At 35.7% G+C, this 24733-nt stretch overlaps 1 protein-coding gene and 1 pseudogene across 6 annotated transcripts in view; both read left to right on the top strand.

Moving 5' to 3' along the window:
• Positions 1–12813, top strand: part of dyl (transmembrane protein dusky-like) — a 54189-nt gene extending 41376 nt beyond the window's left edge. For all 6 annotated transcript variants that reach the window (XM_011054399.2, XM_011054403.2, XM_087414328.1 and 3 more), the window contains exons 3-6: positions 7874–8649; positions 8739–9059; positions 9543–9861; positions 10190–12813. In XM_011054399.2, coding sequence (XP_011052701.1) covers positions 7874–8649; positions 8739–9059; positions 9543–9861; positions 10190–10597 — 1824 coding nt within the window. In that variant the 3' untranslated portion in view covers positions 10598–12813. The remainder of the gene's footprint in view (positions 1–7873; positions 8650–8738; positions 9060–9542; positions 9862–10189) is intronic.
• Positions 12814–13454: 641 nt separating this feature from the next.
• On the top strand, positions 13455–16105 carry LOC147907029 (uncharacterized; annotated as a pseudogene).
• Positions 16106–24733: the final 8628 nt, after the last annotated feature.

The raw sequence follows: 24733 nt of genomic DNA, 5'->3' as shown, positions 1-24733 counted from the left end.
ATACAGTAATAACGGGCATAACGTCTGTTGAATTTCTTAAAATTCTATTTCATAAACTGTGTCGTATTAATATCATTATTGATTTTTCTGTTTTTTTTTTATTCTTTAACTTTTATGACTTTGATGGCAATGCTTAAAACAATTTTTTTTTTTTCGAAAACAGATTTTAATTGCGCGCTAATTTGTCTACCGGAATTAATTTTTCTTTAATTCTTACTTTCCTCTGCACAGCACTTTGCCTTTTTATGAACGCAGAGCTTTTTCATATTAAAGTGCTCTAAGTGCTCAAATTTATTGTTTGCATTCGGGAATTGAACAAATGTTAGTATAAAATATTTTTGAGAAGCGAGCCTCAATAAAGGGATAGCAAAAAAATGGAGCAATTTTAATTGGATTACATCGAAAAAATTGTAGTTAAAGATAAAGAACGTTGCATTGTACCGTATATTATTCGCTAAAATTGCACCTTGAAAATTGCATTTTGAAAATTATGTGTACACTTTCTTTACGCGGGAAAGAATTATTATTTTTTATTGTTGATGTATATAAAAATTAGTATATTATTCCTCCACCGACAATATGAATTTTAACTTTCTCATTAGCAATGGGGATCTTTGACAAACAAAGCAAACTTTTTATTGTTCCGGTTTATAGAAAAAATTCTGAAAAAATTTCGATATACTTGTTAAAATTTTAACGAGTTTTATATACAATACCATGATAACAGTCGGACAACATTTTACTTATTTTTTAAAGATTTAAATTTGTCTATTAATATTCACAATGAAAATATCGATAATGTCTTTAAAGATCCCAATTGCAAAGGATTATATATAAATAAATTTTTCATAGTTATTTAATTACGGTATGTTCTTGCCATAAGATTTGCGAAAAAATTCCTACAATCAACCTATCATTTTACGACATCGTATTCCCGTATACAGTTGTAAGATTAAATTTCAGTGTCTACGGAATGAAATTTTAATCACGCGAAGAGTTATCGACATGCGAATGAATGTTGTGGGGCTTAACCGTAGAATAGATAAAAGTTAGCACAGGAGTTGCGAGATTGCTCGTCGCCGTCGCCAAATTCGCGGTCGTGACGTTTCATGCACTTGATGCATCGTCGTTTCATAGTGCCGGCGCGCACAGCGGTGTTCCTCTTTAATTAAAATCCCGACCGACGAGTTTTATTCCGCGAAAGTGCACGCCCGCCGCAGTTCTCAGCCTGGTTCGCACGCGCGCTTTGTACACCATGTATGTATTGCTGTGGCATTAATCGCTCGCTCTTAATTAGATCGCGCGATTCATCATCGTCTTCCCGCGCTCGCGATACCTCGAAAAAACGTTAACAATTTAGGTTTGAGGATTACCCAAAGTGGCTAATCTGTAAGTTAAATCTGCGTAGAGCGTCGGAACTTATCCCACTCTATGTAGACCGCTCGTTTCTGTAAAGTACCGTTACCGTAAAAATGGATAAAGAATAAAGCCGCAACATGTTACTGTTTTTCAATTCTGAAATGTTTTTATTTTCGTTCCGAGTGCTAATTTTTGACAAGATTTTCTTTATTAAAAGTAAATTTTCGATTCATCAGATATGAGGAATAATTCGTACAAATAATTTATAAGCTGCAGAGTTATAAATCGTCGACTGTTAATGCAGATAATATTAGCACCTTGAACTAGAGCGATCAATGTCTTTCATTTTACTTGGATAAAGATAAGCGCTCCATATAATATTTTAATACCCTCCATTACTTTCTGAGTCACTGGCACGATTACTTCATTCTTTATATCATCAATACGTATCACTGCTATAAATACATGTATCATATGATTATTTATTAACACTTAATTTTTACACCGTTGTATTGTTAAATCTACAATGTCAAATTTAACTTTATTTAAGTCGCCACTCCTATTCAATATATCGTTGTTTTAAACTAAAACATTTGATATGATAACTATATAGTGTCAAATTTAATTATTGTTTTAGTATAAAATAATAATATATTGAGTAGAAGCAGTGATAACTTAAATAAAATTAAATTCAATGTTAAAGATTTAACAGTGTAAAAGCAATGGTGCCCAATCACTTGAATTAAATAATATTTTGTTATTATTAAATTCCATGTGTGTCAGAATAAATTCATTTTTAAGATTATTTTCAAAATAAGCGACGTCTATATTAATGTATGCACTTAGTAAATAATAAGCTGAATTTGAATCAAATTTAATATATTTTCTTGAGTTAAATTATTTAACTCTGCTGTTTTAGTTAAATTAACGATATATTAGATAAGAGTAATGATAACCTAATAGATATGCTTAAGAATAACTCAAATTGGATAGAATTTGACGTAGCATTAATTTGTAACTCACGGTTATTAGTAACTGAAATTCGTAAAAGTCACGGTTAACGGGAATTGGTTTATTAATTTATGCTTAGAGTACAATTAGATCTTGTTTCGTAAATGCGCAACTGACGAATCGTTACGTGATCAAATGAAAACACGATTATATCATTTTGCGGAACGTGAGTCAACATCGCTGAATTTTTCGCGATTGCTGCACGTCAATGTCCGACGTCGAGTGTTCCGCATAATAGCCTTATCGAAACGTACGCGACATGTAGGTACCGCCGGCCACATTGGCTGACCCGGCCTACTTTTTCACCACCATATACAGACGAAGAGACATCGCTTGTGTTACAACTTGGAAGTTTCTCCCTGTGAAAATTTGTTATCTCGCTTTTGATACCGGGCTGTGTCGAAAGCATACTACCCGGACCCGCAGAAATTCCATGCTTTCTAAACGGGAGAAAGTCCGAATTTGTGTGCGAATATACGTACCGTCCATGAATTAAATTTCCATAATTAAAATATCTTCCGAACAGAAATGATAGTCATCATATTTTCGCACCGTATCGCATTGATCGCATTTTTTGAAAAAATTTTGTTTTCTTCCAGAGAAAGTTTTATATTTCTATATTTATAACTAAAATTGTTTAATACATAAATTTTAATCTTATGCATCATGCTTGGCTCATTGTGCCATTATTGATACTCATCTGAATTTTTAATTCTATTCTATTTAGATACTTTGGTTATTTTCCTTAAAATGTTATATGTAAAATGTAACTATCAGTGTATTAGAAAATGTTAAAATTAAGATGTATAAAGCAGTTTCTAGATGATCGACATTATTGCACAATATTATTAATCGCTTGGAAATTATATTGAGCCTCCTGTTTGTTTTCAATTGTTTAAATAATATACAAAATAATTGTACAACGATATCGAGCGTCTAAGAGCCGCTTAATATTATCTTCAAATATAGTAATATATATTAATAAAATGTATAAAATCAATGCTCGAATTTGTAAAAAGCATTCAACGTTTTCGTCTCAAAAGTTGAAGCCAGCGCTTTCGTGCATGCAACGTAAAGGAGATAAAAATACCGTCAAAGTAAAATATCGAATACTGTCCGCCGTAGCACTCAACCTATTAAATGGCACAGTCAATAGCGATATTGTGCAAAATGCGCGTGCAGATTAAAGCGGAACCTCTGAAATCGACATGGACGAACGCCAAGGCGTCACATCCGTAACAATTAAGATGCTCGTTCTGCACACGCGATTCGGTGAAAGTACGTTGTCCAATTGCGAACAATTTGTCGTCTGGTGGATGACAATGGAAAAGTGAAACCAGTTTCTCGTCTTCTGCTGCGACGACATGTTCTTCGACCGTGGCGTGTCTCGTTTAAGAAAAAAAAGGAAGATAAGTTTTTAAGTTAATTCGAATGTCTTTAAAACTGTATAAAATTGGAATATTCAAATTATTCGGAGATTGCGAAGTATTTGAATTACGCTTTCCATCCCTCCCTTACGTTTTTTAATTTTTTATATAATAAAATGAAACTAGGAGATAAAATGAAACTAGGAAATTTTGCATTTATATTAAGATATTTTAAAATTAAGATGAATAACTTTAAAATAAGGGCAGTTTCTTTCATATCACTTTTTATACGTGGAAAGAACAATTGAAAGTTAAAGTATAGTAAAAATTTAGGTCTGAAAATAATTTTGTTGGACTATTAAAATGATGTTGTAGAAATTCAAGTATGATAAGCGATGCTGTAAAAAGTTTTGATTCTAGCAAACGGCTTGAGCACTTTACATAAGTAATTATTTTCATGATTCAACCAATTATTTTTAGATTTGTATCTAGTTAAAATTTTAGATACTTCAGCAAAATCATTTTCTTTTAGTGTACTTTTAAGTTAAACGATACTATTCATTGGCTTTAAATAGATTGTTTTCAAGTATGAACTTTACAAGCCAACGTGAAGAAGATATATTTCTTCTTAAGATTAATGGTCTATCGTGGTGGTATGATAACTGGGTTTAGTATTAAGGTTAATGATTCCTCGTGAAAGTTATTTTTTTAATATTATTAGAAACATTACATTTCACAATTTCTTGAAAATTGTAATCGTATTTTGAACCCATTTAGAAACTCGAGAAGATTAATAGAGTGACACAAGAAAATGTAATAGAGTGAAATTAAATAAAATTTCAATAAACTAAGAATCACAACATTAGAGATAGCAAGTACAGATATTTTATTCATGAAGATATTCACGGACTAATTGGCTCGCCTCAACATATGCTTGATTAAGACACGTTCGTGCTGGAAATTCGGCGGACCGGCAGAAAGAGAAGATCGCGCTCACTTAACTTCATACGATCGTAGCGGATCGTGATTTCGATTATACCGACTGGTTCCGCGCCGTTCTTTTCTATTCAGAAAGTCCATGAACCTGATCAGGCGCAGGTGCAAGTAGAACAAGAAAGCGGACAGGTATGCGTACACCATCGATCTGCTCAGCTTACAAACCGCCGTAAAACGGTGATCGTGAATCACTACTGTCATCCGTCTGTCACGGTGTCGGTATCGTCCAATGATTAACGCACGACATGATGCTTTCTGTTTACATGCCTTCTTCCCTTTCAGCGTTCTCCAAATTACAGTACGCGAGTAACTGCCTCGGTTTTTTCAGGAAATCATGACCGTATTATCGAGATAAGTAAGAGATCAAGATACGAAGAAAATTGAATTTTTCCAATTCGAGATTGAATGCTTCAAACAATTTAATAGCAGATTCCTTCAGATCAGGCTTAAGAGTATAAGAGTATATAAGCTTTAGAGCAATATACTTTTGTATATAGAATACGCAAAAAAATATTTTGCTGCTCCAGCTAGAATTATTGCTGTTTTTTTGTATCTGATAGAAAATTATATATCATACATATAGGATTTATAGCACAAATCTAAATTCTATCTCTGTCATGTATATGATTAGATGCAATACATATCCAATATCGTAGTACTTGCTAGAAATTTTTATATTTGAGCTAATTTTTCGTACTTAGGTAATTTTCGCTGTAACTGTAAGATCACTTTTTTTAAGTGAAGCTCTGCAATTTTCCGTTCTTAAATATTTTTTAAACTGTGATGGCTTATTATTTATAAGAATCGTAGATATTCGATTTGTCATTAATATTAATTAATTTATGTTGATAACTTCATAATTAATGTTATAACTAGTAGTAAATATATAAATTAATAATCAATTAATTTATGTTAATAACAGATACAAATGAATGGTGCACTATTTAGAAATTAACGACTGTATCACTGCTATAAGATTTATGTGACCTAATTTATGACCACGTATGCGTAAACGTGAACATTTGGTTTCCGTAATCACCTCATAATGGAAATTGTTGCAATTGGTATATGACGAGGTCTAATTTTAATACAGTTATCTCTAAATATACTGCAGTTTCCGCGTAACTCTTTATTTTCTTCTTGTGGCACAATAAAACATGATATCTTGTTAGCACGCAAATGCATCTGAGATTTGCTTACGAATTTACAATTGTTGTTTTTACATTACGTTAATTGCAATAAAAACGATAATTGTACGTCTACTCAATCATTCACACGAGATTCGTGTCACGGAATCAAATGTAAGATGTACCCGATGTTAACATAGATATTAAGTTAATGATGAAGCAATGTGTTTAGAGTTGCGTGTCAAATTGGGGAAAGCATGGAAGGATATGATAGGTGCACTGTGCTGCAAGTAAAATTGTATTTAGAACGATCTCCTGGCGGAAGTGAAGACATTGGTCTCGGTACGCAGATTCGCGTAATTATCCTCCTGCAATTCTGCCAAATCAGAATACAAAATTGCCCGAGGGAATCGGCCGGCTGGTCGTCCTACCTTCTGCGAGCTCGTATTCGATTCCTCTCGACGAATGTTTCTAACAGTACACGCATTTTCAGTTACGTTTTTTTGTATATTTTCAATTTATTATTAACATACGGTACTTGTCGTATGATTCATATTCCACGCGAAATAAATTAGTATTTTAGCTTACTTTTAATAGAAAGATTATTTTATAGAATATGTTGGAAGAATTAACATCAATCGCACTGCGAATGTTATAAAATAAAATTAAGATATTCTAATCTTAAGTCTATTTGCCCATTCATAAATAAAAAAATTTCTTTTCACTTATTTAATTTTTAATTTATAAATTAGCTTGGATCTTATTAAGTACTATATACTAAATCATAAAATCACAAAAGGACAAGCCATAATTTAGAATATCTTAATTTTATGTTACAATGTTTGCAGTGCGATTAATGTTAATTCTTTCAATATATTTTAGAAAATAATCTTTTTATTAATTGAAAAGCTTGCTAGAATTTATCTTTACTCGTACTAGCTTAGCTTGTGAAGAAATGAACCGTATAAGAAAAAGGAAAAAGAAAAATGTGAAAGGTTCATTTTTTCTCAAACGTTTTCTCGACTTCAATATGGTGAACTTTAAAGAGGTAGAATTCGGAAGCTTTTCTCAAGGAAGTTCCTCCACGAGATTTTACGGAATTTCAAGAGTTGTAAATTGTGTTCGATTGGCATTGTGTGAAAGATTGCAACAATCAGCGACATTTGGAATTTTTAATACTGAATTTTTCACACTTCTATATCTATATATGGAAAGAGCAATTTTGCTAAAGTATCTAAAAATTTAGTAGCTAGATACAGGTCAGAAAATAATTGTTTAGACTATCAAAATAATGACGTAGGATGCTCAAGCATAATAAGCAATACTGCAAAAAGTTTTGACATTCTAGTAACTAGCAGCTTTCTACATAATTATTTGATAGTCCAACAAAATTATTTTCACATGTATAACTTTTTAGATACTTTAGCAAAAACGTTATTTCGATAATTTTATTTTATAATGCTCGCTGTGCGATTAAACGAAATGAAGAGTGTGATGACAAGAGAGTGTACATAAAAAAAGGAAGGCGTCATTTATTGTAATTCCAGAAAGACCGAAATATATCCAGCAAAAGTATTTGTTGGGGCGAAGGAAAGGAGTCGAGATGACGAAGAAAGATGGTGAATTATTACTTTTTGTCACGATCATGTATTGTACGATTCGGTTAAAACTTTAATGGAATCTCCATTATAAGAACAAGACAATTTCGAAACGTGTACGTGCAAGGTCTTGAAAAGGGCACGATGTAAATCACCGTTCCGTCATTGCAATGCAACCGAAAAGTCTTCAAAGTTGTGACACATTGTATTCATGCAACGCTGTACTTAATACGAAAATTGAAAAAGTTTCATTCAAGCAGCTATATTTGTATCTCAGTGTAAAGTTTACCAAGAAGATAATTGCTTCTTCATGTTTTATTATTAATCGCATCGCTCTCATATTTTAATTCTTATATTTACACCTACTTACTTTTTTATATTTATATATAGTTTTTGTTTGCTTCTGTTTTATTAGAGTGTACGAAGTGAAGCACCGTTGGTTGACAGCAGTGCGTTGCCTCTGGAACACAGATCCGTCTATGGGGCTCCAGCTCAATATGGCCCACCAGTCGCCCATGAAGAAAATTGGCCGCTGGCGTCGCCTGATACTCCACAGATCAAGCATCTGCAAGTGCAATGCGAGAAAACGCACATGCGAGTGAACATCGAGTTCGATCGGCCGTTCTACGGTATGATCTTCAGTAAAGGTTTCTACTCGGATCCACACTGTGTTCACTTGAAGCCCGGTACTGGCCACTTGAGTGCAACCTTCGAGATCTTCCTCAATTCATGCGGCATGAGCTCGTCGGCGAATCACAACGTCGCTGCTTATGGCGCCCCAACGCCATCCGGTAGCTACGTGGAAAATACGATTATCGTACAATATGATCCGTACGTGCAGGAAGTATGGGATCAAGCGAGGAAGCTGCGTTGTACTTGGTACGACTTCTACGAGAAGGCGGTCACCTTTAGGCCATTCCAGGTTGACATGCTACACGCCGTCACCGCCAACTTCCTCGGCGACAACCTGCAGTGTTGGATGCAGATACAGGTCGGTAAAGGTCCTTGGGCCAGCGAGGTGTCCGGTATCGTCAAAATCGGTCAGACCATGACGATGGTACTGGCTATCAAGGACGATGAGAACAAGTTCGACATGCTGGTGAGAAATTGCGTCGCTCATGATGGCAAGAGGGCACCGATTCAATTGGTCGATCAGTACGGTTGCGTAGTCAGGCCGAAGATCATGTCCAGGTGAGTCATAATATTATAATGATATATCGCTGACGATCGTTTATATATTCTTCAAAGGAGAAGAATACGAAGTTACATTTCTTCCGCAGGTTCCAGAAGATCAAGAATTTCGGCCCGAGTGCGTCAGTCGTTAGCTTCGCCTATTTCCAAGCCTTCAAATTCCCCGATAGCATGAACGTCCACTTCCAGTGCGTAATTCAAGTCTGCCGGTACAATTGCCCCGAGCCCAAGTGTGGACATCCTGGTCTCGAGTATGGCGCACCTGCCGGCGGCATTACTCACGAATATGGTGCACCGGTCTCGCAAGGTCTTTCTTCGGAGTACGGTACCCCACCTGTGCCCGAATACGGCGTACCGCCGGCAGCATATCCTGATCCGCGACATCCCAGCGGACCGGCCGGATCGTACAGGTGAGAAAGCGGATGAGTATTAACGTGTTATTGAGAAAGCTTTTCTATGAAGCGGAATTCATTAAAATCTCGCGAAAAAAGAAATCAGTTGGATCTAATAAAATTTCTCTTGATGGATGGTTACAATATTTTTTTAAAGAGGATATCTTATTTTATTTGAATATAATTTAATTATATATAATAATTTAAAATATTCTCAGAATTTTCTTCACAACTTCTATCTTTTATTAAAATATTTTCTGAATATCTTCTGCAAGAGGACTAAAAATAATACGTTCATTATTAGGAATAATATGGATACGAATCGTTACTTAAAAATGTATGATTCAATATATTCTTAGAATTTTCTTTGACTTTCATGCATTTTTCATTAGATATTTTCTGAATGTCTTCTACGAAAGTAGATTCAAATGTTTATTAAATGGGATAGTAAGACTATGAATTGTTGTAAAACACAAAATATAAATTAATTTCTGTTTCTAGTGAGCCGAATCCGGACATCGTTCCGGCACCGCAAGCGCAGACTTCGTCCTCTTCACCCAGCTCGACACCGGGTGATGCTACGGCGAGCAGCTCACCCCAAAGTCCCCAGGATAATATCCACCTCCCTCCGCCTCCTCTGCCCGGTCATCCAGCGCCATATCAAACTGTATCAAAGCGAAAAGGAACCGTTGGCACAGACGAGCTTGAAGGTAATCTAGTCGTCCTTGGAGGTCGGCCAAGGTCGGTTGAAGGTTTTCCGGCTGAGCTTAGAGGCGCTAGGAGGCGAAGGCATGACGAGCCGCACGAAGATGATGAAAGCGTAAGTGTTCTAATCTCTATTTTCTACACTAATATGTAATAATGAAAGCGATTCAAGGACGTGAAGAATTTATTTTAAAAATATAAACATTTACGTGAATGAATTAATAAGATTTGAAAGATGCTTTAAAAAATATACACGACATCGATTGCTTTTCAAGACAAGAGACATTTGTCAAGTTATTAACGTGAACTGTCATCTTTCTTTTTCAATTTATGCAATGCAGCTCGCAAATACATTATCAATGACGCGTTTTACCGTAGTACCGTACGGTATCCTACTATGACGCGAATTCTTCTGTGTTACAACGGTTACCCTCAATTTTCAGAACATCTATCACACGGTGACCCTATTCTCCACCCATGTCTACAAACGAGCGGCACAGGAGATGACGGACGTGAACACTTCGAGGGTCATCCAAGTGGTTGCACCGGGCGACGTCAACTTTGCGCTGGGCACAACGAACTCTAGCAATGACACCACCGTGGTCATACAGAACGCTGCGTCCACCGATCCAGAGACGATCTGCATGAGCCTACCAGGTTTCGTGGGCGGCCTGGTGATGCTGCTGCTGGTTGTTGTGGTGGCTTCTCTCGTCGCAGCTTTCCTCTTCGTCAGGGTACGCGCCGTGGACCGCAAGAACGCTGCGATAGGCGGGAATGGCTTCGTTCATCCGGCGTTCGCGACTGAGAATTGTAGCATGCCGAATCCGGAGTTCGTGAAAGTCGCCAACTGAAGAGGCATATACGGTGCGCAAAATCAAAAAAACTTGCCGCAGAAGAGAAAGAAGAGATCCCCCTCCGGAGGATCGTCGACCTCGACGACGGGCAATGCTTCGGGACCGGCTATTTCATCCGAAACGGAACTCAAGACACGCGACCAAACGTCGGAGATTCTCCTCGTCGAAAGTTGCAATCGCGTTTCTCTTCTCTCTCTTTCTCCTTTTCCATCTAGATAGCCGATAGCTTCGCGTCTAATCTAGTCGCGTCAATCCGCGCTCGTCGAATCGAGGGAGACAATAACTGGATCGGTATTGAGAGGGCATGAATTCGATTGAACGAGGAAGACGAGAGGGATCTTTGAGTAGAGTATGTAAATAAGAGACCCGGAAGCACGAGCGATTTGACGAGGAAATAACGGAATGGAGAGGAGAGGAAGGTAAACGGGAAAGAGAAGCCACTGACGCGTGTTCTACCGATCGTTCGCGGTCGGAATCAGCTTTTCTACCAATCATCGCGATCGATGGAGCGCGCGTCACATGAATACCGATAAATATCGCTTCGTGATCACTGCGGCGTCACCGAATAGCAATCAACGTAATTTCCACGTCTCGACGATTACTCGACGGTCTGCCCGACGGCAGCTCGGTATCAGGGAGCGAGAGATCGATCGCGCAATCGCCAGAGTAGTCTCTAAGGAGGGCATTGTAAATAAGCCGCGCAGATAGTCAGACGGCCCTTCAGGACCCGCTTTCAGGTCTCGCGTCTCTCCGATCACCGTGTGTACACGCTATTATTTATACACGCATCGTATACTTCAACGAGTGTTTCTTCTTATCGTCTTTGTTGTACCTCATCGTGTTTTTTGTTGTGCCCCGTGCTGGCGACTTCCGTGGAGAACCGCGTGCGAGCTCGCGTCGCGACGCTCGACGTCATACGCCGACGTCGACGACGGTGCTCGGTGGTACCGTTATTTCGCGTTCTTAAATCTCAAGTAGTTCACCGAACGCTCCCGGTAAACATGTTTGTCTCGAAATTGGGCTGCAGAGTGTTCATCGAAACACAACGCTCGTTCTCTGAAAGTTTAATTTAGAGTGGAGAATCGTTGCTCCTGGAACGAGGAACGCGTTCGCTAAGCTGCTTAAGATACAATGAGAAGACTCTATTTATTATCTCTCTATCCTTTTTCTAACTCTACACTCTGATCGCTCTAACTTAATTTATTGATCAAAATTGTACGACATTATCCTTTCGTTACTTTACTTCGCTTAGTACTTAAGATATTCGTCGAGGAATATTCCCTGAATTTGGGAATATGTTTTACGTATGTGTTTTAAGCACACACACATACACATACAACACATACATTAATACATTCATACATGCCGACATATACAGGACACGTAAAACATATAAGATCACATACAATGCGCGAAATGTGTTGTATATGTTATTATACTAGCGCGAAAAATGTATCCACAAAACATTCGTTACAATTAATTGTTTGAGAATTATTTTAATTACATGATCATTTTTATTTATATAAATCTACGCCTTCCTTTTCTTAATCATCATTCCCATAGATTAAAAAAAAACAATGTAGTTAAAGAAATTAGTACTAGAATGCTTTGTATTTCTTTCTTTAATCACAAAATATTCAACACAATTTTTAGATATTTTTTAAATTTTATACTATCGGTTAAGGATGCGGTTGAAAAAGATTTGTATTTAACGATTATAACTTTGTGTTCCTTCGCAAATCTCTTTACTTTCTAATACTTCTTAATCACACAGACTGGATTCCAATTTCTTAGGTAATTTTTCTTGAAATCTGCATCTGTACAAAGTAGGTAATTATTGCATCTTATCAAAAATATAATTTTAATAAAAATATATATATAATAATTAATTATTAACATAAAAAAATTTGTAACACTGGGTTTAATATCTTTGTTTTCACTCAACTCGACTTTACAATTTTTAACTGCAAGGCTAAAAATTGAAAAGTACGTTGTAACCAAATTTTTTCATTTATTTATTAATTTTTTCAAAAACATATTTTTTAAATCAGAAAAAATAATTTCACTTTTTGTTTAGTTACTTTTTTTCAATTTAAATCCATAGCAAAAGAAAAAGTCTTTTTTAATTAAAAATATCGCTGGAAATATTATTTTTTCTTTATTAGAAATACTAGAATTTAAAAAGTTTTAATCGTTCCTAAAAAAAGAATAAATCCTTATAAATTATCATTTACTTGTATAAAAGTGATTTGCAATGGACCATAAACATAACATAAACATTTGCCTCGTAAATTATATAGCAGATTTAAATAATTAGGCAAGTACCAATTTTACACGCTGAATAAATCTTGCAAATACAATATTACGGTAGATAGAATTATTTCGCTACCTCATAAATTATATAAACACTGCGATTTACGCAAGCAACTATCTCTTTAGTTATTTTTATTGCTATGCTCGCTAATTCACGAGAGAGATAGCATTTTTCGCACGATGCTTTTCGCATTGCATAAAATATCTTGTAATATTGCAGAACCGCCGGCGCATATTCAGACAAAGACTCTCCTAAATCTCGTGAGTAATTTTATTCGCGAATGGGGGGAGAAAGACCATGTGAAACACGATCCCATTTAAAAATCTGCAAATTCTGCGACAGTATTATCAACGATGAAACTCGGCAATACGCGGTATAAAATATGAGTTATTAACATAATACCCTAACGAGAAAGATTTAATAGTTTTGTATCCTTCTCAAAAGCAAGAATGATATTCATTTCATTTATATTATTTATCATATAATTTATTTTAGAAAAAAATATTGTTGTGACGAAATCAAATATTGACTGTCTCAGAAATGGGTTTTGTTGTATTGTTACATGTAATTTCCGATTAAACTACACATTTTGCAGATAGGTTTTCTTTGCAATTGTAGTGATTTATTTATTATTTTTTCGTAGAATACATTAAAGTTGAAAATTCTGTCATTTTCACTGATGTTGAACACGAAGTTTATTATTCCAGCAAGAGTGCTCTGCAAAAAAATGAACTTCTGAATAGAAATTCACAATTGTAACGATACAGAGTTATGATTAATTAGAAATAGTCAAGATGACACACATAATTTTCAAGAATTGTTACAACAATCACATTACTACCCAGAAGATACCCGAGTACTTCGATAAAAGCATACGACAAGCGTTAATGTAATGTCCCAGACACTTTAAGAGAAGTCGATACGAAAAGAATCGAACATCCGATAGGATCCAGCATCGAAACTATACGGTTGATGGAATCATCGCTGAAGATCTATCGGAAGCGGATGGAAGCAGTCGTTCACTTTGGCGCGGAAAAACAGAAACGTCGGCAGGTGGAGCACGTAGTGATGGTGGTACAAGAAATACCGACAAGATGGCAGAAAGAATACGCGAGAAACGTGACAATAATCCGCATCAGCGCGAAGTCGGCGAGGTCGAAGATAAGAACCAGCAAGATCGCTGCTCGGCTCAACGTGATGTGCAAGAAGAAACGAACAGATCGTAGATCGCGGCTAAAAAAGAAGAAGAAGCAGAGATACGGAGAACGCGATGACAGAGGATGAGGAGAAGGAGAAAAGTGCACAGAAATCCTGGAAAGAATCCTTATCAACACCGTCGCGGGGAAGAACGCGAGACGCGATCGCCGGATAACAGTGCAGAAAAGATCAACCGATTGGATCGAGTCGAAGAGAAGAACGTTACGATAGAGATATCGAGCAAACCGGCTAAAAGACTTGAGCGAGATGAACATGATCGCTTCGATCGATACAAAAACGAGGAAAACCTAGTTGCTCGTGAAGGTAGAAAGGAAGAGGAGGGAGATAGGCTGAGGCAGATACGGCGTTTCTAAGTAAGAATAAGGGGCCAGGAAGTAAGAAAACTGCGTTGGCTGGTGACGCAGAAAAGGGACGCTCCTCCCTTAATGAAGAAGGAAAACTTCCGACGACGGAAAGCGCAAAAGTGCGTCAACCGATGATGAAAACGATCTCGGAGAGGCGAGAAAACGGACAGCTAGTAAATGTACAGTCTGCTAAAAGACAACAGCTTATGAAAAAAAATTGTTATATCATTTCGTAGTCCAAAAATAAAGTTTTTGATATGTTTGATGTGCAACGACATTGATAAAATGCAAACGCTTTGTTTACAATTAAAGTTAATTGAGATCACTTCCAGCACTCGTCTCTGCTATTGCATTATCATTGCATACCGCGGAACAATGCGATCGATTCTCATTAGAGAGACTTTGATTATACGAAGATTCCTGTTTCGAATAGACCCTTCAAATCCGATCGAATACCAAATTATCGAACGCGCACTTTGTGGAGCTCGGCTTAAATCGATTATCAAAATTATGAGAAAGATCGTGCGATATGAAACCAGATCGGTGAAGCCCGGCCTAAAATGATATTTAACGCGAAAAATGATATAGGTGCAAAGATCGATGAAGCCTATTATTAGATTGATAGATGATATCTAGATACGAAAAATAATACAAATATAAAATATACGAATGTTCATGCTTCCATACAACACAGAAACTTACAATAATATTGCTAAACGTTTGCAATGTTATTGTAATATTACTGGAACGTTATAATTTTATTACAATGTTGCTAACATAATCTGTATATAGGTTCACATAATAACAAGCTCGTTATTTGCTTACCGTGGGAAAGTTTATATTTGTTGCAGTCTGTACACACACATACACACACACACACACACACACACACACACACACACACACAAAATATATAGATATATATTATATTAAATTAATTTGTTAAAGATAGATTAATTTGGCACTTTAGGCAATAACAATTATCGTTGAGGTAAATTAATAAATCGTTAACGAAATTAAAGCTATTTAGAAATAAGCGGCCTAGATAGCAGACTAAATAGCAGGCTGAATAAATTATGTTACAACCAACCTTGCATGATTAGTTACTAACAAGTAAACAATTAAGCTGATGAACGAAGTTAATGGGACGGTATCACAAACAAGCATGCATTTTAATTTACTAAAATAAAAGACATATGATATTGAATAATTAATCGATAAACGATGCAGTAATTTGTTTGAACATTAGATTAAAAAAATACAGGAACAGAGGTACGGGATATTACGATGGATTAACGTTATTTTCGAAATTTTATCCCGATGGGGAGTCGTTTTATCCCAACGGTATACCTATTGGCTATTAAAGTCTACAGACCATAAAACCGGAAATGTAACTGAATTGTTTACATAATGCGATTTATACAGTATTCAATTACTATCGGATATTTTCACAATCTTTACAAATTCGTGTATAAGTTTATCGATCGTCTTTTAAGGAATATAGAATGAGTTGTTCATTGTCCTGATTTACGTATATTAATTATGTGATACTTTAAACACTTTAAATATGTATCATTATTATGTTATTAAAATAAACCCAGGATTTTCTTATAAATAGAATTAAATAAACAGATTTTAATTTTTAATATTATACAAATTTTCAAATGTTTAGTTTCAAAATATTGCAATTTAAAACACAACCTATTTTCTTTATCATCTATTATCTAATTAATATCTGATAATATTGGAATGTTCTATTTACATATAATTGTAACACGCAATATAAGTAATCGTTGTCTATCGAAAAGTTGAAGACGAATCGAGAATACTCTCAGGTCGTTAAATTCGTAAAGATATATTGACTATAACGTTAGCAATTCTTTGACCAAAGCGTTTCGATGTGCGACGATCGCATTCGTACATACCAATCGGTCTCAAACCATCTTTCGGACTGACTTAAAAAAATCACTGCTATCGATTTCAAGAAGATATATGTACTGTGTTCACGCCAGGAGGCAAAGACGCATTGGCGATTGAGAGGGAGTCTTAGATCTCGATATTCGACACCATGGGATGGTGTCGTTTTCGACGTGGACGGCGCTGCATTCAGAAAAAGAATTTACAAAGAATGTTTAATTACTGTCGAGATAGTTCTCTCGCTCGCCAATTCAGGACTCCAATTACTTCTGCAGGCTGTCCTACAACCAGATCGGAGGAATTTTTACGGACAATTCCGTCGGTCTGCCCCTCGTTTGGGCTTGAAACGCGAATCCTGGGGAGTCGATTCTCGAGATCGGGTACATGTGTGCGAATGATGTTTATCAGAGTTTTTCTCACTTCTTTCGGTATAGATTTTCAATCAATCATGAGTACGCGAATGGAGCTAAAACCTTTCATCTACTTTAACTTTTTCAATAGATTACGAACTACGAATTGAAAAAATGTAAAAACAACTTTTATGTTGTTTCTAAAGGTTGTAAATAGAGTAACAAATTTTGACGGTTAAAAAAAATTGGTATAAAGGGAATAACGGGATGATTGCAGATAGAGATATATTTTATCCATACAAGATTTAGTATCTTATATGAGACTATTGAAAAATTGCATAAAATTAACTAAACAAACGATTTTTTAACCACAGAAAAATTTAATCGATAAATCAAAGCGTTGGGATTTTGCTTTCTCATTGATAAATTGGTAGAAAGGTGAAATAGACTTTCGAAGACTTGTGCATGTATATGTATAGAGCAATGATGTTCACATACATCACGTTCCGATTACGTTTGATTGGCTTTGCAGTTCCGGAAATGTTAAGACACCGGTGCCACCGTCTAGTTCGAGAAATAAGGAAAAGAAGGTCGCCAAGGTGCAGAAACCTGTTGTCGAGGAACGACAAGAAGAGGTCGGGAGCAAGTATGTCAAGTAAAAAAGTAGAACGAATTCTATCCAAACAAAGCATTCTAATTACGCCACATACTACCGTCCTGGAAATAAATTACAGCAACCGTATAGTTTGTTAAGCGCATCTCTCTCGTTCAGGAACATTGCCCTACTTAAAATAATATTTTACGTATAAATAATACCTATATGATATCATGATGTTTGAAAATTAGAGCATCAGAGAATTAAATATAAAAATTAAATGTGTACATGTTTTGTGTTCTACAATTAATTTACCAATTGATAATATGTTTGCATAATTATAATTAATAATCAATTTTTTAATCAAACTTAATCAAGATTGTTAAAGAAATTATTTGCCACATAAAAGGGATTTGTATTATAAAACTAAATAAATAATTCGTTAGCTTGCGAATCATCAGCGAAAAAATCAGTTTATGAGAAATACTAAAAATAATAGCATGTATTATACAATAGAAATGTTCGGAATAGATTCCAATCGGAATTATTTCGTTTTCCCTAGAAAATACAATAGAAATCTAAAGAATAATTGAACAATTCTGATCGAAATTTATTCCAAACAATTCTATAATAAGTTCTCAGATTTCGCTATCATCTTAACTGACGTATACAATTAAAAACTTATCAATTATAAAATTAACACAAAAAAAAATAATTTAAAGATTAAAAAAAAAAAGAAAATTTCATCGTTATTATATCGATTATATTAAAATTAAATCAACCTTCAATGTTACCGTATTTCTTCTTTTATTGAAAGCATTGACATTTAGCAAGCTTCATTGCATCATTCAATGGATCATCTCTCATGTTAGCTTTGAATTTTATATGAGATCAGTTAGAATTTCGCTCAACGTAGGTTATTGCAGGCTTCATGGCGAATCTTTTTAGCGAATCAGTCTGCCGTTATACCATTTGTTTCGCTGATACCAATCTTGGTCGTAAATCGTCGGCTTCTCGTGACACTTTTTATCGATAAAGCGAGCCTCCGACAGGCGACAACTGACATTCGTTACATCAAGTGAGATAACAACGTTTGTTTCAATTTTCGCGATAACCCGCAGCCACCTTTAATGTTTACAGCGCCATTTGCAACTTCAATAAAATATACAGGCTACTTTAAATTAAAAAAAAAATAATTAATAGCATGGTAGTTTCTTGCTTTGTCAGACAAGCAAGAATAATATTGACGCACTTGTGTATGTAAATTTCTTTCGTTTTATTGAATTATTGAAGCTTAGGTAATACATAGAACATACATGTTTCTTATCGTGCATATAAAGTACTGATTAGCGCAAGTGGAAAGCCCTTTTATCAATCATCCTGATTGCTAAGAAGAACAAGAGAATAGGGTGCAAGTGTTCGCGTTGGTGTGCTTGAAAGTTTTTTATGATGCTAGATATAATTTATTAGCCACTCCAAACAAGTCCCCGCACTTTTATATGCGAGCGTACTCCTACGAAACTGTAATATTCATTTGAATACGACCGAAAAAGGGAAGAGAAACGGCGAGAGAAATAGCGTTACTGAAATCAACATATCCTATGCGTTTTCGTGTTACAGTTTCGAGCACGTAAAATAAAAGTTTATATGGAAGCTATGTGCGTGCGATTGCTTACAAGGCAGAACGCAATAAAAATTTCGTCTATGCATGTATTGTAAAACGTGATGTGATAAAAAATGATTAAAATGTGCTAGAATAGAGGCATAGTAATGGATGAAGATTAAAGATTAAAGTAAAATTTCAATTACGAATTAATTTTCTAGGAAACGAGAAAGCTGTTAAGCTTATAATCTCCTGAATTATGTATCCGTTTTCCTATGACTTGGGTAATTAGATAAATATAAATATTCTTTTATCATGCATCTACTTGTAGTTATGCAAAGTAAATTAGTGATGCGTACACACACACACACACACACACACATATACACATACATGTAGCTTATTTTAAGTCACGAGAATGTTAAGATGTTATGACTCGACGTTATGAAGAATAACAGTCGTTCACATATAACAGTCAGTATATCTGGCCACCGATTATCCTGGTATTTATGAACCTTCATACGAATCGAATTTCCACATTTAAACGACATAAATTCCAGGAATACGAAATCGCTATCGTAGTATAAGAGTAATCGTATATTTCAAACGATCTCGCGCATGGCGTTGTTACAGAACGGGAAAGGTTCACGTAGAATTTTTACGAGTTTTCCAGAACTATCTCGATGGCCTTCCGTCCCACGAGAGTCATATATGTGCCGGCGTATATATACTCTAGATTAATATAATATCGCGAGGCGCAATGTTAATATCGTCACGTGAGTGCAGCGGCGGTGGTATGCGTCATATGAGGAGTCTCCTTGCCCTTTGCAATAACCGTGAGAGGTAACGAGGCTTGTTCTAACACGCGGAATGTGTGGAATAGCTTCCTACAATAGTAGAGAAATTTAAATACCGCGTTTCCTCGGCAGTTTTAAGGACATCTATGACGCGCATTCGAGAAAAGAGTCTGAATTTCGACGATATCATGGCGAATGCGAGAATGTTCGAAGGACTCTTAAATAGCCATCAGCAGCCGCGAATGGCACCGAAGTTGGCGAATTAATTTTAAATGCTTCGTGAAAGCACTCGAGTCATCTTAACATCCTCAATAAGTAATCCTTGGAGTTGTTAAATAAATTCCAAAACTCTAGATTTTTAATATTCTACAGTTTTTAAATAAATTTCTTCGGTATGTATTCACACGTACATGATTGCTTTCAACAAACCTCATGTTACTTTAAAGATTAAGTTTTTCATGTTACGAATTTTTTTTTTAATACGTTGGACATTTTGAATTATTGGACAATTTAATAAAAATATAATAAACTAACTTGACAATAATTTAGTTGAAATTATATGGGGGAATGCGTATGTATTATAATGGTCCGCTGAATACATTCGCATGTGCGGCGGATGACAACGAGCTGGCAGTTTTATAGGGATTGAACACGCAGTCGCATAAAAATTATAGGCTTGATGGACTTTAACCGAATTGATGCTCACAAATATTACGGAAATACGGACGAGAGTTGAATATTTGTTCGTGCGTTTTATTCATATTTCAGACTTAAATCATTCATCTCCATTTACTTAATCTTTGTTAATCTTGCAAAATTACTGCCTAGAGAAGGAATAGGGAAGATATATAATAAAAGATGCAAAAGACATCCATGAATATAGAACACGTAAAATTGTATTATATTACTTTTTGATTACAATTATTTTAAGTCAACCTAGTAATTTTGTGGCATTTTTATTTAGCACAGTGTTACGCGATTGCCTAATATAGTGTCGACACGATATTTAAATATAATCCAAAGTATGCGCAATGTACGTTCCCATAAAGATGGATGGATAATCGATACGAGTTACCTATATTGGGAGTTGGATAAGTTTACGTTATGTTGCAACGGTTGCGTGTAGTTCTCTAATTGCATACGAATCTGATTTTCATCAAATATCGACATTGATGGGTTTGCACGATTGATGGGTATATACAGAATTAATGAATGTGAATTGCTGTCGAACGATGCATATTACATATTCGATTAGAGAAATTATCGGAGAAATACGATTAACTTTACAATTTTAAATGATGAAGGGTTATCTAGAAAAATTATGTGAAATTTTTCGATAATATAAGCACAATCATGAATCAATGTGTTCTACAAAAGTTACGTAATTATGTATTTTAGTCTAGAAAATATCAATTTTTAGATATAATTGAAAAAAGCTGTAACATTTAATTTCACGAAAAATAGCATATATAAAAAAAAATTAGAAAAAATAATAAAGTAACGTGTTAACAGATATAAAACCAATTATCAGTTGCGAGGATTAACGCCTACAATTAATCGTGGACTTTAATGAGGGAGACACGTATTTTTTTGCTAACTATATGTTGCACAGGTATCTGAACAAAGGCGATTCACTTAAAATTCTTGCATGAGTATTAAGTGTCTTATCACGTTACTCTCGGAAAGAGAGAAAGGGAGAGAGAGAGAGAGAGAGAGAGAGTCTAAGTAGTGGTTCATGTTTTTTCCTTTTTTTCACGGTTTTTTCTTATTCATCTCAACTCAATTAAAGCGGTTCTTCTTTTCAAAGCCCGCGGAAATTACAAAGAGCCTCACCGTCGCTTTATCACCCATTCGCAATTATTTTTGTGAGAGAACTGGCCGGCTCTCGTCACGATGCCTAAGGAACATAATTCCCCGAGGCGCTCGTCCGAGTTCCTCAATTAACGCATCTACGCTGCTTACTTTACCTCAAATACGACGGCGGGCGAAGGTAGTCTTTAGCGCGGTTTTCTTCCAGAGGGGGCGCAATATCTCGGCCGCGATCAAAGGGAACGAATTTCATATAATTACCGGCAAATACGCATTTCCGTGGAAGATAAGCCGAAGTAGACTGGTACGCAGATAAATTTATCGTCGAAGTCTACAATTCTGTTCTCACCATTACTTTCATGCAATGCCAGTTTGTTCCGGTTCCTCGTTTGCCGCTCGATGCGCTTTTTTCCTATTTATTTCTTTCTCTCTCTGTCTCTCTCTGTCTGTCTATCTTTCTCTCAAAGCTTTCACCAATTAAGGTGACGCTCGCGCGGGAAATGACTTCCTGGTGGCCGATGTGCAAAGGATCCAACAGATTACGCGGCCTGAGGGTGCTCACTCGGTCGTTCTGAAATTCAGTACGAGTCCTTTGATCCTGTTTCCCCCTCTTGATTGCAGGTGTCTGCGGCCGCAGGGGCATTTAAAAATATTCGCTGCAATTCGAAATAATGTTGGGAATGAAAGCTACGTACCGTCGTTACGAAGAAATGCTTCTACTGTGGTTTTTAAATCGAAGCGTCAATACGCTACATTTTCGTTCATTATAAATTAACTGGTAATACTGATAAACATATTCAAATCTGTCAACAATTTATCGTAAAAAATATTTAAGCACCAAAGATGCAGTTTCGACCGTTATAAGCTCTATTTCCTATTGATTGTGTATTTCCGTATAGAATTTTGTGCAAGAAGATTTTATTACTGATAAAATTTAACAAAATATCAAATAAAATCATTATGAGTTTGTTCAATATTTAAATTATGCTTTCTCGTAAAGTTTGAAAAAAAGGCAGCCTCGAATAAGGGTAAAGACATAATTTGGGAGAAACTTTTATGTAGCACATGTTATACAAGTATTTTATGCCCCCGGGACTTGATTGTCGATCTTTGTGTATCGATAAAGATTTACAGTTTGCGTACATAAAATACGCCCGCGTATTTTAGAGATGACTTGGACGAAGTGAAATAAAGCAGCTAATAGGGAGAACTCGTATCGTAAAGTCATGCTCGTCCGTATTCTTATACGCGAGTCAATAATGCTCCGATAAAACCATCCATAAAATTTTATTTCGATAGCAGCATAACTTTCGATATTTTTTGTTATTAGTGCTATCGTGATAGAAGCATCTCCGTGGTATTATCATATATTTGGCTTTCTGCCCTTAAAGGAATTGAGAGTAAATTCGTTATTTATTTTATAAATCTTACATAAATCGCGTATATTTGAAAATATTTATTTCGTAATGATAGCTTCATAATAAACTTTCACCACAATTCTGATAAAATATATTCTAAAAAATATTACAGAGTACAATTTTATATCTGTTTAAAAGAGATATTAATTAATTCAATAATCATTGATAATCATTAATAATCAAAGACTATAAAATAATATTTTAAAATGTATGTTCCAAAAGATATTGTCTGAAAATTTAGTTATTCTATTTAAAAAATACTATTTAAGAAGATGTACTATTTGATTGAAAAAGAATTTTTTTTTATTCAATTTATTAATGTACAATAATAAGAAAAATTATCCTTTTTAAAAGCCAATTTATACGATAGCAATTTTTATTTCGAATTGCAAAGCTTTTAAGAAATTAATTTGTATTTTCGATTAACAGCAACGCATTAGGTCGTAATCGCGACTTGTATTGCGGTGAGGATAACATAAAATTTAATCGTCGAGTGATCTTCCCTGTTCGTGCATTTTGGATAACTGTTACAGTCAGCGGATACGTTGTCAGTTCACACGATCCGTTCACGAGCTACTTTCGCGAAATGAGCTTGCAGCAGGTGAGCTTGAGTTTCTTGCGATAGAATTCTAGGCTCTCATCATCGATCGATTCGAATTCCCACGGCAAATGTGTATATCCACCTTATTCTGCGCTAAAGCGATACGTTTGCGATAGCTTTACAAGCCCTTGATTTACAATTGTGGCAATTCTCTGCGACTCCTGTGGCGATTTTGCGTAAATTGTTATGTAAATCTCAGCTAATCCTAAATTAGCTGTCGCTATAATGGTTGAAAGACGAGTAATGTTACGACTTAACGTTCGACCAGGTATAAGATACTATTAAAAGATATTATAGTCTCGTTTTTCATTTTTTTATTAACTCGTGATTAGACTTAATCTGATGATAACATAAAAATTATATTTCTCATTATGCTTAATCATTAAGCTGATGGTTTTGTACTCTCTAAATTATTTGAAGTGGAATCTAAAGAGAGAAAATTAAGACAGTCTTGAAAAAGAATGGCTCAATTTATTTCACTCTAAAAGTTTCAAAGAGTAATAAGTGACTTTTAAAGTTGCCATTACAAAACCAATTTAGCAATCATAGCTAAAAAACACTATTTTTGCGTTATCAAGTTCAATCAGATTAAATCTAAATTACTAAGTTAAGAAAATGAAAAACTATAATGCCTATAAGAATTATGTAAGATAATCGGCGGCGTAATAAGCGAACGTAAACGCGTCGACGTGCGTTTCGGAAGAATTCTCGCCCCCCCCCCTCCCGTATCGCTAAGCGATAGCTCGCGAGGGGATGGAAACGCGTCGGAACGTTTCTAATATCCTGTCTGTCGACGAGAGATGAGGTGAAAGGGTATTGAGGATCAGCGCGGGATGCGATCGCGAATAGATTTGACGAACACCCTTGGAGATCCCCGGAGGGAGTGTGGGGGTGATATTCTGTTCCCGACGAGCTGGCCCGGACAGTTACGAATATTAGATTAAACGCCGCTCGATCCCCTGTCATTAGCAGGATGCTCTAATCAAAGTCGATCCAAAGTTCAGTATCGTTCGACGTGGGTGGTGCGCGTCTTATTAAAGCAGAGACAACCCCCGGCGCTTCTCGTCCTGCCTCGCAGCCATCTATAGACTACCCGCCAGCTTATTCGCGTCGTTACTCCCCCGCGGGGGTACCCCTGTATTAAAGGATCATAGATCCTTAGACGAT

Source organism: Acromyrmex echinatior, chromosome 16, assembly GCF_024713525.1.
Source record: "Acromyrmex echinatior isolate Ae372 chromosome 16, ASM2471352v2, whole genome shotgun sequence".
Taxonomy (NCBI): domain Eukaryota; kingdom Metazoa; phylum Arthropoda; class Insecta; order Hymenoptera; family Formicidae; genus Acromyrmex; species Acromyrmex echinatior.
This window is presented reverse-complemented; position numbering and strand designations above follow the sequence as displayed.